At 43.6% G+C, this 13,613-nt stretch overlaps 1 protein-coding gene across 1 annotated transcript in view; it reads right to left on the reverse strand.

Moving 5' to 3' along the window:
• Nucleotides 1–611: 611 nt before the first annotated feature.
• CPM (carboxypeptidase M) overlaps nt 612–13,613 on the reverse strand; it is a 32,701-nt gene continuing 19,699 nt past the window's right edge. Inside the window, exons 4-9 of the mRNA XM_080392214.1 lie at nt 6,280–6,452; nt 4,601–4,785; nt 4,184–4,354; nt 3,209–3,361; nt 2,047–2,195; nt 612–1,286 (exon numbers count right to left, since the gene is read on the reverse strand). Of these exons, the coding sequence (XP_080248340.1) occupies nt 1,053–1,286; nt 2,047–2,195; nt 3,209–3,361; nt 4,184–4,354; nt 4,601–4,785; nt 6,280–6,452 (1,065 nt within the window). The 3' untranslated portion in view covers nt 612–1,052. The remainder of the gene's footprint in view (nt 1,287–2,046; nt 2,196–3,208; nt 3,362–4,183; nt 4,355–4,600; nt 4,786–6,279; nt 6,453–13,613) is intronic.

The raw sequence follows: 13,613 nt of genomic DNA on the forward strand, positions 1-13,613 counted from the left end.
TGTAGATTTTTAATTCTGGGAGCCAGCGCACAGGCTCGCTCTGCTCTTGCTCAGCTGCTGGGCCGCTGGCTTCTCACAGGTCTCTTGCTTTTGGGGGATGTTAAACTCAAGGGATCTCTAGATCTTCAGCTGTCACTGAAACTAGCCTCTCTAACGGGATGAGGTTTGCGCCTTGCTGAGCATGCCTGCCAGCTTCTGGTGGGTGTTTGTTAGGCATAACCCAAACAGTGTAGTAACAGGGTTGTGGAACATACTTAAGCCATTGCTGAAACTATTCAGCTTACACAGTTCTGAGATGTATGCGGTTTGTTCCAAACCAAATTCAGTTAAAAATGGGTAACAGCAACAGTATAAAGTTGTCGGTGATTGTTTCCACGTTGTTTTCAACAGCTCTGTCTTAGGAGAACACCAAAGACCTGAGTTACTCTCTTTTGCCTGATGGCACAGATTATCATTAAGCTTCCAGCAATGTGGCCCTTCAGCATGTAGGTACGCTTCATCTCCATCTTCCTGTCTTACAACATGTCTGTGTTACTGGCTTTTACCTTATTTCAGCCCCGAGCAGGTTCCTCTGTCCAGGTATGAAAGACAGTATGTAAAAATACCATTCCTTGTTTTTAGCAGTGGCTTTATTAAAAGAACTGGGCACTGAGCTAAGCGCTTACAGCTGTGTGGCACAGTAGCCGTTGGTTCAACAAGGAACCTGAGCTTTCATGAAACATTTGCAGTGCAATCCTAGACTTCTTTGAGCTGAGGCAGATTCTTCAGAATGTATTTATACTTTCTGCATCAAAATTCTACAGTTGCCTCCATAGGCTGTACAAAATTTCTTTAGAGTAAAATACTTACATAGAAAAATATGATAGTCTCTTATAATTAAAGTAAAACATTTGATTGTCAAGCCAGTATTTTACAAAATACAGTAAACACGATTGTAAATCTGAGAATTTGGTTTATAAAAACATATGTTCTTTTGCTTATAGAGTTCCTTGTCTGAAAAGCCACACTTGTGCAGGAGGATTTTGCCTTGCTGTGTCATGCCATTCTTGACTTTATTTGAAAACTACAAGCATAGCGGTCATTAAAACCAAGATATGCAGAGTTGGCTTTGCTGCAGCTGAAGTCCGTTCGAGCTCTTGGTAGAGGGGAGTTTTGGGACACGAAACAGCTGTTGACTTGATAGCGACTTCTGAGAAAGAGAAGTCTTGTTTCAAAGCACTGAAGTTACCAGTATTGTCAGGTATTTCCACTGTCTTCAGCATCGATTTAAATCCCGGGACAGTAGCCTAGGAGCAAACACGAAAGCTTTCTTATTTGGTTTGAAACGTTGAGTTCAGCTGCAATACTATCAGTGTCTAATGTGTTTATTTAGACTTTTAACATGTAGGAGGAAGTGTTCTGAACAAAATTTTGAGAACGTGGAATAAGAAAATAGTAAAGTGTCCACGTTACAGCAGTAAGACTAAACGCCCAAAACTGGGAAGGAAACTGTAACAGAACATTTATTTGTAACAGGGGGCACCACATGCTGTGCAAGAGGGGGAATCCTGCAATTACGCTCTAGCCTAAGCCCGCGGCAGGCAGAGCCTGTGCTGCACAGATGTTCTCTGCTACCAGCTACTGCCAGCCTCCACACAGAAGCCATTTCAGCCCAAGGAAATAACTGTCGCTGGTGGTGGCGTTGGCCTGTTGCTGCCCGGGGCTATGTGGATCCCAGCCTCCAGCTCCTCAACACCTCTGTGGCTTGTTTCAGATGCCTCCAGCTAGTGTCACTGTGGACCAGGTGCTCATCCCAGCTGGCTCCACCACCCAGGTCAGATGAGTGCTTGTCTTTAGACACTGTGGGGACTCGAGATCTTGTATCAATTTCCCTTCTGCTGACTCATGTTTTAAGATACCATTTTCTTTTAAATCTGCTGAAGAGTTTTTACAGCTCCCGTGTATGACTTGGGCAAGTTCAGCTCATTCTCCATAAGGATGCAGCCTCACTGTGCTCAGGAACTCAATGCAATTAGAAACAGTAATTTAGCAAGTCCCCACACTTACATTGATCACGTACGTCCCAGGCAAAAGGAGAAGATAGTACTCCCCTTGTTCATTTGTTCTGTAAGGGCAGACATGAGGCCTTCCCTTGGCTTCCACGATGGCATTGGGAATAGGATTCCCATCCTTGTCAGTAACTTGACCCTTGACACCTGTGAAAGAGGGAGAGGAGAGAAAGATCACAATCTGTAACTGTGTGAGCCTCCTTCTCTGAGGAGTCAGACTGTTTTGTTGCTAGATGCACCCAAAGGCTACTTCACTGATTTTGAGCACATCTAGTAATATCCCTACTTTATCTTACTGAAGGGAATTTAAATAGAAAATCCTTTGTTGTTGTTACGTTTACCCTCACATTAAGTTAAAAAGCAGCATTGTAATCTCTGCTTCTAAATCTCATTTGCTGAAAGCATCATGTGTACGTTGTATGTGTCTCTTACTGAAGGGCTTCACTCTTCTGTAGTGGTTTAGCGGGGGTTTGCGCCCCCTTCCCTTTCTTTAATTTCAAATAAGCCAGCCTCTTACCTAGTGCTTCCCAATGGCAGAATACCAACAATGTCTGCTTACAAAGTAGTTTCCCTAAATTCTCACACACCACCTTCAAGGCAACACTGGCATTTTAAGCAAAAAACCAGCAGTCAGACATTCTGAGCAACAAAATGCAAGCTAAGCAGCATATCTGTGCAAACCCTTCACCTCACTGTGAAGTACCGCTGCGCCACTGAGCAGCAGCTCTCCTCCAACTGAAGTCAAGGTCCCACCTAGAGAAGCCTTACAAAAATACAAAATCTGAGGAGCAAAGACCCATGAAACATTGGGCACATGTGCACACACACATACATTTAGAGACCTCTGAAATAAATGACTGCCCCAAGGACTCCGGGGGTGGGGGTTATGTTAATGCAGCCCCAGGGGCCTGTCCCTTTATCCTGCCCAGTGCATTTTAAGCCCCTCACACCACTGTAGTAGTGCCCATCACCCCACACACCTGTAACTTCTCCTCCCTTACCCATCCCTGGCCTTGTAGCACTTGCTATTTAGAAGCGATAGCTCCCAAGTTCATGCCAGAGCTCCTCACCTGTGAGCTCTGACAGTGACCCAGGCTGCTGCAGAGCTCCCACTTTGCCTGCTGGCCTGCTTTAAGCTCCTTCTCCATTTGCATACCCACCTAGATGTACTTGTTTTATATATTCTATCAGAGCAGCTTTGTTGTCTTTCCAGAAGCCTTCCAGTTGGTCTGCTGGAGGATATTTACAGCATGACAGCTCCAATGTAATTTCAAAACACTGTCCCCAGACATAGTTGTAATCTTGCATGCCACCTTGAAAGTGAAATAAAACAGAGTGTTCAGCTGCAAAGCGGCACCGAGTTCAAGCTAGAATAAAACCAGGAGAGTTAAAATGTTTGTACTTGCATCACACCTACAAGAAAAGTAAACCAGATAAACTATGCCTCAAAGCCACACTCTTATTTAAAGTCTCCTGTGGGAAACCCACTTAATTGCTCCATTGACATGTACAGTGTTGTGTTCTGAAGCACAGTGGCATTTTGGGAATTACTAATAGCTGAGAACGGTGGGTCTTTGACTTCATTCAAGCACTCCCAAATAAATACGGACAGATAAATTCACAGGCTGGCATCGTTTGCCACCGCCAAAGCCACTGTAAGAGCCTTTTAAGGCTTTGAATTCAGACTGTGAAAGCAAGATGCAGTGCCACAGTACACAGAACCCACATTTGATTTGGCTACACATGAAAACGTTCTATTTCAGTCATCAAATGTTAAAAAAAAGCATGGTAGGTGAACAGAAAATTGGTTTTCCTTCTGAAAGGACAAGACCTTGGTGCTACACCAGTGCATGCACGTGTGTGTAATCAATCTACGCTGCTATGCAGGCCTTAGGAAAGGGCACAGAAGCAGCTGGACAGCAGAGTCTGCCTCAGCAGCTTGTGTAACTGCTGACTGGGAGAGTCTGCAAACACCCAGGTCCTGCTCAGGGAACCCACGTGAATCTGTGGACTTACTCCCCTCATCAGCCCTCTACTCTGGGCAACATCACAGCCCTTTCATCATCAAAGATGGCAGGAGAAACTGAGAACATCATATCCGAAACAGCTGAAAGAAGAATCACTGACATTCTTACCTTCCAGCTGGTACCAAGAATACCCATTGGTAATGCCTTCTGGAAAGGTCTGTCTGTTGTCACACCCGTTCCCTTTGTACATGCTGGCATGGTTGAAAGAGTAGGTTTTTGCCAGATGAATAAAGACATCATCATCTGGAGACCTGCTGTAGCCTTTCAGGGAGCCAGTAACTGCAGAATAAAGGTAAGCCATCATGTCACTCTCACTACTGGTAAAACACACACGTAATGCTGGCTTACATACAAGATAAACGTCTCTCAGATAGCCATATCAGGCAGTGAATTTTGATGTGGTTTATCAAAGTCTGCCCAGCCCAGCTCAAAAGCTGGAAAAGCACTGCAGAACATTTTGCTTTGGTACAACTGGTGTTCCTAAACCAAATGAGCTGTGGAGAAGAGAGTTTGCTGCTAGCTTACCTGAGTTACCATTATCAAAGGTGTAACTGGCAACCAGGGCACCCCCATGCAAGTTTGCTGAAAGAACAAACGTTTCATTTTTTATCCAGTTCATTACTGCTTGAGTCTCAGGCTGGATGCTAGCATTGTTACTTTCAAAGGCATCAGGAAAATTTCTGTTCAGATCTTGTCCGTTCTTATTGTACCTTAGAAAGAGAGAAGAGATTCCCGTTACTGTTTTGCCTACAGACACTTCCACGTTGCCAGCCTCCCAGTACTTAAGGTCTGTGGCATGCTAATGTCTTCAGGACACAGGCAAGATGACCGTTGCAGATCTCAAGCATCAAGAAGATGGACTTCAGTTTGCTTTCTGGCAGCACTGGGATTTTCACAGGACACAATAAAAAAATTCTTCTATTGTATTTCAGGTGGGAACAGTGAAGAATATTTAACATGCGTATAGTACGCACACACCTACATGTGAACTAGAAAAACCTAGGCCAGATAAGAACGTATGTGCTTTTCCCACTTGTATAGAAGACCAAGGTAACTGCCAGGTGGCTGTATCCCTTGTACTGCTGTCACACAGCAAAAAAACTGACTCAACACAGGATGCATCCTCTTCTCCCTGTACCTGAAGGTCTAGCCTGTGCAAACACTTTCTTTCTTTTTCACTCAGGTCAGTACAAGAGCAGACAGGGTGTTTAGTGTCAGCTGTGATAGTTTTTAAATTCTCTTATTTAAACTGTGTTCATTTGACAGTGAGAGGATAAAAAATACCACCCTCCGTAAAAGTCCTATCTGTTTGCTGAGGAATAAATTTCTTTCCTAATAAAAAGGAGGACCTACACTGGCCACCTCTTAGAGAACTAAACTACCTTTTCACTTGCTTCTGCTCTTGCCATGGCCAGTGATTCAAGAGAGCTTCTAGCTCATGAGTTTGCTTTTTCTGCACATTCCAGCTTTATCCCTTTGGCATTTCTTCCCATTCTCTCACTCCCTCCTCTTCTTCCCTCTTCTAGCTTGTTAAAACTTTTCCTCCCCTTGCCTCTGCAATAGTTACGTTAAAGAATGCAAAAGTAGCACATGATGCAACGCTAGATTACATTTTCTTCTGCATAAGTTTTTTTTCCTGGCACTACTATTAATTAGCACAACACCTATTAGCACTATTTTTTCCTAGCACTGCTATTAGCAGAGCACGTACGCAAGCTCTGCTTGCATAACTCCTTCCTCTTACTAGACCTGCGTTCAACATGGTCTTTAAACACATTTCTAGAAGTCCATTCAACAAGCTTATACACACCTTTTTCTCATTAAAAATGGTTACAGAGTTCTCCAATTGAAATAGGTCCCTGTGGGTGGAGTTTTCCTTCTTTTTTTTGTAGCACCCTAAAGGTCTAAATAGGTAATCGTGCTTCTATTCACAGTCTGAGTCTCCTGCCTAAAAGGTTAGGTCATTACACCATTCTGATCAATTTTCTCTAGCCCCACCACATATAAACACCAGTCTGACTCAGTCTTCCATAAACTCCGTGCTGTCACACTGTGTCTTCAGCCACAGCACCAGCCAAAATTAGCCCTAACACATCCTCTAGGCTATCCTCTCCACCAAGTATGATTCAGTCTCTTGGGTATCTCAAATTATTACTCCCCACTCATTTCCTTTACCTGCTCCCACCCTCCTAAGCCACCCTTACCTTCCTTGTGTGTAATAACAATCAGGCACTTTTGTAGCTTCAAATCCATCAGGATTCATTGTTGGCATGATATGAATCCGGGTATTATTGAGTAACCGGGTAATAACTGGGTCACGTCTATAGCTGGTCACCAGGAAGTCTATCAAATGCAGCAGCATTTCTCTCCCAACAGTCTGTAGAAAGAAGCAAAGATTTTGTTTTAAGTCTGCTATAGAGGAAGAAGGGGGGAAAAAAACAAGACCCACCTCCTTGCACTCACACGTTTTTCATACCAGATTACACAGACATATAAGGCATACAAGAGTATTTTGGTCAACGCTGTTTTGTTTTATGCTCTTCCCCCAAATATATGTAAAGTAATTTAATAGATGAAAGGAGTAGTCACTGAACGATTTTAAACCCAGATCAACCAGAGCTTTTTTCGTAATGGGAAACTGACTGTGTCAGCTGCACTGCTTAACTCTGCATAGCTAAGGCATAGCCTTATTAAAAACTAAAACTGCACAGGCTGCCTGTTAAAGATCACGTGCGCCTGGAAACGCATCACTGCGCTACCTCAGTTGCGCTGCAGAGTGACAGCTCTGTGCTGATGCCCAAGGGACCCTGGGCCCTGCACATAAGCGTCAGTGCCGTGCATCACCACTTGGCAGTGATGGTTCAGAAGGAAGGAAGGAGACACCTTCCATGTTTTCCAGGGTGCTGCAGAGCAGGATGTTTTCTTGTTGATCCCCTTTTATAGGAAGTTAACTTTAAGACAGGATCAGGAGAGGCCCCATAAACGCTTCTGTTACATTGCTTTATTTTAATGCTGTGACCACAGGCGCTGAGGAAACCAAACCAAACCGGTACATATAAATCCTTAGAAAAAAAGAGGTAAGGACATTTGGATGCAGACTTTAGATCAAGGAAAGGCAGTGGCAGAGAAAAAGCTAAATACACATTTTTGTTTATGTAGAGTTTGGTCAGGTCGTGAAAGCTGGCAGGACATCTCCCTTTAGTCTACTCCATGAGATTTCAGGCAAAATAGTGGCAAGTTCCAGCTCCAGTGAGTTAAGAACAACCCTGTCCTACCCCAGAAACCACTAGTAGTGTTCGCTAGTTTCCAGGAGCATTTTCTACACCACTGTGACCCACACCTCAAGGGCGCTGTGGGGTTCCTAAGCCATGGCTGGTGTGGGAACAAATCAAGACTTGCAACTAGATGTTCTCTGGAGATAGCTTATCTCTGAGATCAAAGCCTGGTAAATCACTGCAGGCTCTAATTCAGAGCTACAGTGTTTCAGGATCTTATAGAATGAGTCTTGCACCACTGAAGTGGAAATACTGCAAAGAATTTTTTTTTTTTCTATAGAGAGGAACATGGGGTGGCATTACTGGATGAACCTGATGTCATAGATAAACATCTTGCTTTCAGACTGGTACATGCTAAGGTAAGAGGTAGGTGAAACCAGGCAGGGGAAGAGAAATATTTCTCCACAGGCATTTGCTGCACTAGTAATTTGTTGAATTTTTACACTGGTGCATTTTAAGTGGCAAATTGTGCTCTGGGTGTTAATATAAACAGGAACACAGACACCATCCAGCAGGAGCTCTGCCTGCAGGAGCTGGGTTGGTACCTGATGAGGCAAGGAGGGCTGGGTGTAGCTGCTGTTCAGGTCGGTAGCAAACTATGTCTTGCCAGTTAGCTGGCAATTGCTGTTTATTGCAGGAGAAGCAAATGAGCAAATGACATAGTGCCAAATATGATTCCGCTAAGCTACGGACCACACCGTTTTAAGTATCACATTTGAAGGCAACCAAGTACAAACAAAATGCTGTTCATACAGGGAAAAAGAAGGATCTCTTCCCACCCTGCCCCCCAGCAGATTTGTTCCTAAGTTTTCTAACCTTTGCCTGTCAGCTCCTTCCGGTCACCTGCAGCCACCATCCAGGAATCTCCTACAGGAAGCTGCTTTACACAAATACATATACTGTGCCCAGAATTAAGCAGTTCTTTTTCTAGATACTACAGCAAACGGGCTTTGAAAAGAGGGGAAAAGGTACCTAATTTCCTCCATTGCCAGTAGCTTTCAGAGCAGCACCTGAGTACATGAAAGCATACTGCTCTGCAGGTTTGATAAATTTTCTCTGTGAAATTTAAGAAGGGATGCAACAGAACCTGTTTTGTACAGGCAGCTCAGTTCCAGCTCTGGGTGATAAGGCATCTTGGGAAGCACGTGGAGCAGGGAAGGGGGGTAAAAGGAAGGGAGAGAAGTCAGCCAAATCATGGCCCTGGGCGTAAGAGATAAAGCTAGCAGACTCAGAAGCATCAAGAGCGGGCCTACCACAGAGACAGCTAAACTACAGACAAGACTGGACTGTTCCCTGGAGAAACTGGGGAAGTACCTCTGCTCATACCGTACTTCTTTTCAGTGCCTAACAAAAAGAAATCCAGAAAAGAAAGGGCATAGAAGCAAGAATAAGAAGGGGAAAACAGATAAAGCAGAGCAACAAGAGAAAGTCGTGCAAAAGGACAACGTTTATAAAGAATGGGAGACAGCCAGTTTTCCAAAGATGACATTCTTTGTACTTAAAAGTTAAACCCGGACTTACACTTGGTGCTTTGATCACTGCCCAGCGGGGGAAGTGTATTTATTACCACTCCATTTTGGTGGGATGACAGAGGGGTGGTTTCACTTTGGTCCAGAGTGCCTTGCATTTCTTGAGAAAGCACAACTGGAGGTCTTTGAGGGGAAGGTAAGGGAAAGTTTTTTGTTTCTAGAAAAGTATAGCTCAAGTTTTGATCAAGTCCTTGGAAGGCATCTGCTGCCCGGCCAAGCTTTACCATGTTACTAGAGGGGTCAGCAGTACCTGTGGACAAAAGTTATGAGACATTTATTCTCACTTTAGAGCTTCAAATAAAGGATCCAGACACAGCGGAGGTAGGTTGCTGGCAGCAAAGTCAAGGGCAGACACCTGAACTTGCCTCTAGTGTAGTATGAAGATGTAGAGCCTTTATGTGCTCTAGGGCTTTGAGAAGACATGAAGAATATTTGGTTTTATTGCAGTATCCCAAGGGCAATGCCCAGGTACCTTGTTTTGCTGTAGCTCAGATGAGGGGTGACACAAAAGCAGAAGGAAACCCTTTCTCCCCCCTCTAGAATACAGTTAGACATTAAGTTTCTCTGTGCACTTTCAGCTGACAGTTTCGTTGTGTGCCCCAAAGGGAGAAAGTCAGCAGGCCTTCAGTGATCCTCAGGGGAAATCCCAAATGAAGATGCATACATGTGTCAGGGCACGGACCAACACAGCAGAAATGGGTGCGACTGCTGTTTCTACAGACATACACCTCACACTTCTCAGCTATCGCTTCTGGCATGGCCGGGTCAGCACCCTGCTCAGCTATGAAGGGCTTACTCAAGAAGCCCTAGCAGCAGCCAGTTAAAAGATTAAGGTTAGCTCCAGTTTCACCTGCACCGTAACATTTTACCACAGCACCCCTTTTTTTAAAAACATTTTTGTTACCGTATGATAGAGACCTAATACCACAGGACTATGGGTGGATAGACTCTGCCCATTTTTATGATGAAAATTATTTCCTTAAACGTGGCCTGGTTTTTAGGTTGAACTATGTTGAAAGTAAGATCCAAACCATCAGGTAGGACCTGTTTCAGAGCAACATGGTCTTGCCAGTCTCCTTGCTCCAGCCCCGGCTGCTCTACAGACCTAGCACAGCATACTAGGCACAACCCCACCTAAGGAAGTGGAGTTACAGCAGGGAAACTGATAGTCCAGCCTGGTGTACCACTTAAATACCACACTTACAAGGTGTTCTTTTTTAACACTTGCACAGTGTTAGTTATTACATGCTGCTGTGACACACCCCACTGTGTTTGTCCTTTACTAAAATAAACCAGCGTTAAAGCAAACTCTTTGTGCACATAACCATTTATTTCTGTAGCGGCAATCACTATGGAAATATGAGAACCATCTCATGTATGACCAAGAATTGCAGTTCTTTGGTTTATCACTGAAGGGAATTGCAACATAAAGCCTGCTTTTGGACTAGTAACTGGCATAAGATATTCCCACCTGGACAAATTCCACAGGCTTCTCAGCACAGGCTCTACCTGGCAGAGAAATGGATCACTTTTCACCCCCACTCTTCTGAGTGGGAAAAGAAAGATAAAGGTAACTGGGGTGAGGCAGCAGCCGTACCAGTGTTGATAGCGATCTCGGCAGCATCCAGTTGTGGAGGTTTTTTTTTTGTTGGTTGTTTTTTTTTTTTAAGCCTGTTCTTAGCAAATAGATTTGGTTGTTTTGCATTTTGAAGTCTCTGATGCTTCTGACCTTTACATCACATCACCTGGTACTGAAGCCAGATGGAAAATAGTTCACTATACAAGAAACACTTTTTTTATTCTTTTTCTAGAGCACGTAATTGTTTCCCTGCCACGCCACTTCCATACTGTGTTGCACAGTACAAAGGATATCGAAATATGTGCCGAAAATTCCTTACAGCAGATTGCGTGGTATGTGGACACAACTCTTTCTGCCCAACCCAGTGATTAAAAAAAGTGCCTTTTTTTGGTGGCATTTTGATAGTGTAAATGCAGCTTCCATTTGTTGGTTTTTTTTTTTTTTTTTTAATGACAGGGAGAAATTCTACACAAGACTCATTAGTTTGGTGTTTGGTTTCTTTTTGAACTCCAGTTATATTGAACACAAACAAGCCTACCCCGGTCCTCAGTCACCCAGGCACTAATAAATCACCATATCTCAGGAGACCCTTCTGTGGACAGGACTACATCTATGATGACAGGGAAAATAGGGTCTAGTTGCTTTAACTTAAATCACAAAATAAGCCAGCAAGATAAATGCATCCTTTCATGCAGGCTAGCTCCAGACTATCAGTCCAGGCTCAGCTTCACATAATAAAAGTGCAAAATACTATTACACTAAGAAAAGAAAGTGATCAGAAGTGGTTGATTTAGGAGAAAAGGGTTGCTAGCAGCATTAGCATCCTGAGAAAGAGTTTATCTTGTGATGGCCCACTTACACTACAGCTGCAGAAAGGTAATGGAGCCATATACTTTAATACATTAAAGTGAACAAGCAGAAATGTACAGGTAGTTCACGCTTTGTTCGACATGCTTTTCCCTTAAAGGGTTTCTGTTTAGGAACAGCCTTCTCATTAGAACCTATGGTTCAGTTGTGTAGTTTGGACTTAAGTCACTGGCACAGCTGGTCAAAAGATGATACTTCTGCTCCATTTGTGACTTAGGAGTGTCTGGGGGTTTGATTGTGGTTGATGTTAAGCGGTATGAGCTCTCCCCCAGAGATGGAATGTGTGAGTGTACACGCTGAGGAAAAGTAAGAGTACGAGCCTGGGACAAGAGAGGCTGCTGCCTAATTCAGAATGACAGCTGCCCCAAAACAGCAGGCAACCTCCCCCCCGCCTTCCTCAGTGCAGACTTTATTAATGTTACACAGGCTTATGCATTTTGTACCGTCTAGTAGTGCCATTTTGATTAAGTCTCACATAGCTTCAAGTGACTAATTATGAGTTTTAATTTGGTTTGGGTTACACAAGAAGTACTGCTAAAATGGTGTCCAACTTCATACAGGCACACAAAGAATGGAAAAGGCCTTTTGTTGCATCTCTGGGGATCTGGGGCAAAAGTTCACTCTATTTGGCAATAGTGATTAAAAAATAAAATACTTTAAACCTTGGCTGGTCCTGTCTTCCAGTATTATGAAAAATAAACCTACTTAAGTAAATCTTCCCGGTTCTGAAAAAAATACTCTCCTTGTAATATTGTGTACTCATATTATAATAATATAACTTCCCTGTTGGCCAGCTCTCCAAATAACCTGCGTTTTCATCCAGCAGCATGAGTAAACAGACTGCACACATGTAATTCAGGCTCTACCACACCCCGCCCCCCCCCCCAACTTCTAGCTTTCAGGAGCAGTCAGCCAGCTGAGACAAAACAGAAGTGTCATTTGTGTGATTGTGACAGGTTAGAAGGGCAGCATCACCAAACAACACCTGAGAATAGAACTTCTCACTTTGTACCGTTTATGGAAAGCATCACTGAAGCATGAAAGACCTAGAGTAGATCAATGAAGACATAATGCCACAATTTCAATGTTATGGAACACTGTGGAACACAGATTGAAGATTTTTATACAGTTAGTGCAAAACTTATCTACTTTAATGTATTATAGGGGTAGTCTAATCTTTCCCCAGTGACTAGTCCAGCAGAATCTTAGATTACAGGAAAAAATACTCAAAATGCTTCTCTATACGAGGAATTCATTTCCTGCCATCTGAAATACATTTATGGTCAGATAGGAAAAACAAACGCCAACTGTGCATTATATCCATACACAAAAAAACCCCAAACATAAGGCAAAGATCATCATGAGGGCCTGAAAAGTATGAATAGTTCTATTTCCAGAATCTTCCCTAGGTGCATGCTTGGTCTAATGAACAAGCTAGAACGCAGTATGGTGTTCAGCACTATATGGTACCTAGGCAGCTCAAGGATCAACCCTGCTCAAACTCAGACACAGTGCCAGATACTTAGAAAAAAATTCTTGCCTTATTCCCTCACAAAGACAATATACAAATTTAGGTCCTAGGCAATGGTCCAGGTTGCCTGACCTCCAGCAATTCCTGACGTTACAGACACATAACCAGTGTGTCTCTTCATGGTCAAAGTTCCTTGTGCATATCCGGCTGGGCAGTGATAATAGCAGGAGTGCTTTACTGTGGAGGTTTCAGTAGGAAGAGTCGCCAGCTGCAGTCTGGCGATACTTTTTTGTACTCTCAAATACTGGATTTGAGAGCCAGGTGATTCTGGAGGAGATCATATCCTGCTCTCCACCTCTTTCCCACCAAAGCTGGGTCATCTGTAGCCACAGGTTTGCAGTTCCCTTCAGCAGTCCGCAGGGGCTCGTATGGACTCTCATTTCCTAGGCACCCTGGGCTGCCCTGCTGACACACACCAGGTTTTAGGAGTCGCAAACCCCATCCTGGGCATCCAGTAACACGTGCACCCATTTGAAACCATGAACCAGCTTCCTCCCACACAGACTTAAATTCCAAAGCAGTCAGACTCCCAGCAGCACTTTGAGCATGGTGGCCACTGCCAAGCAAGGTGAAACTAGTCTAACTTGGGGAAAATACTTGGCACATACTGCTACAAGTGCCTGTAGGTGTGCTCACACATGGTATTGTTAATAGTAATAGTTTGTGATATGTTAAGCTTTATGCAGGATATACTTCCTGCTACATCTATTTTTCTTAGTTTTGGGAATTCAGTCCAGCATTTACATATATAAATTTT

Source organism: Falco punctatus (assembly GCF_963210335.1).
Source record: "Falco punctatus genome assembly, chromosome: 6".
Lineage (NCBI taxonomy): Eukaryota > Metazoa > Chordata > Aves > Falconiformes > Falconidae > Falco > Falco punctatus.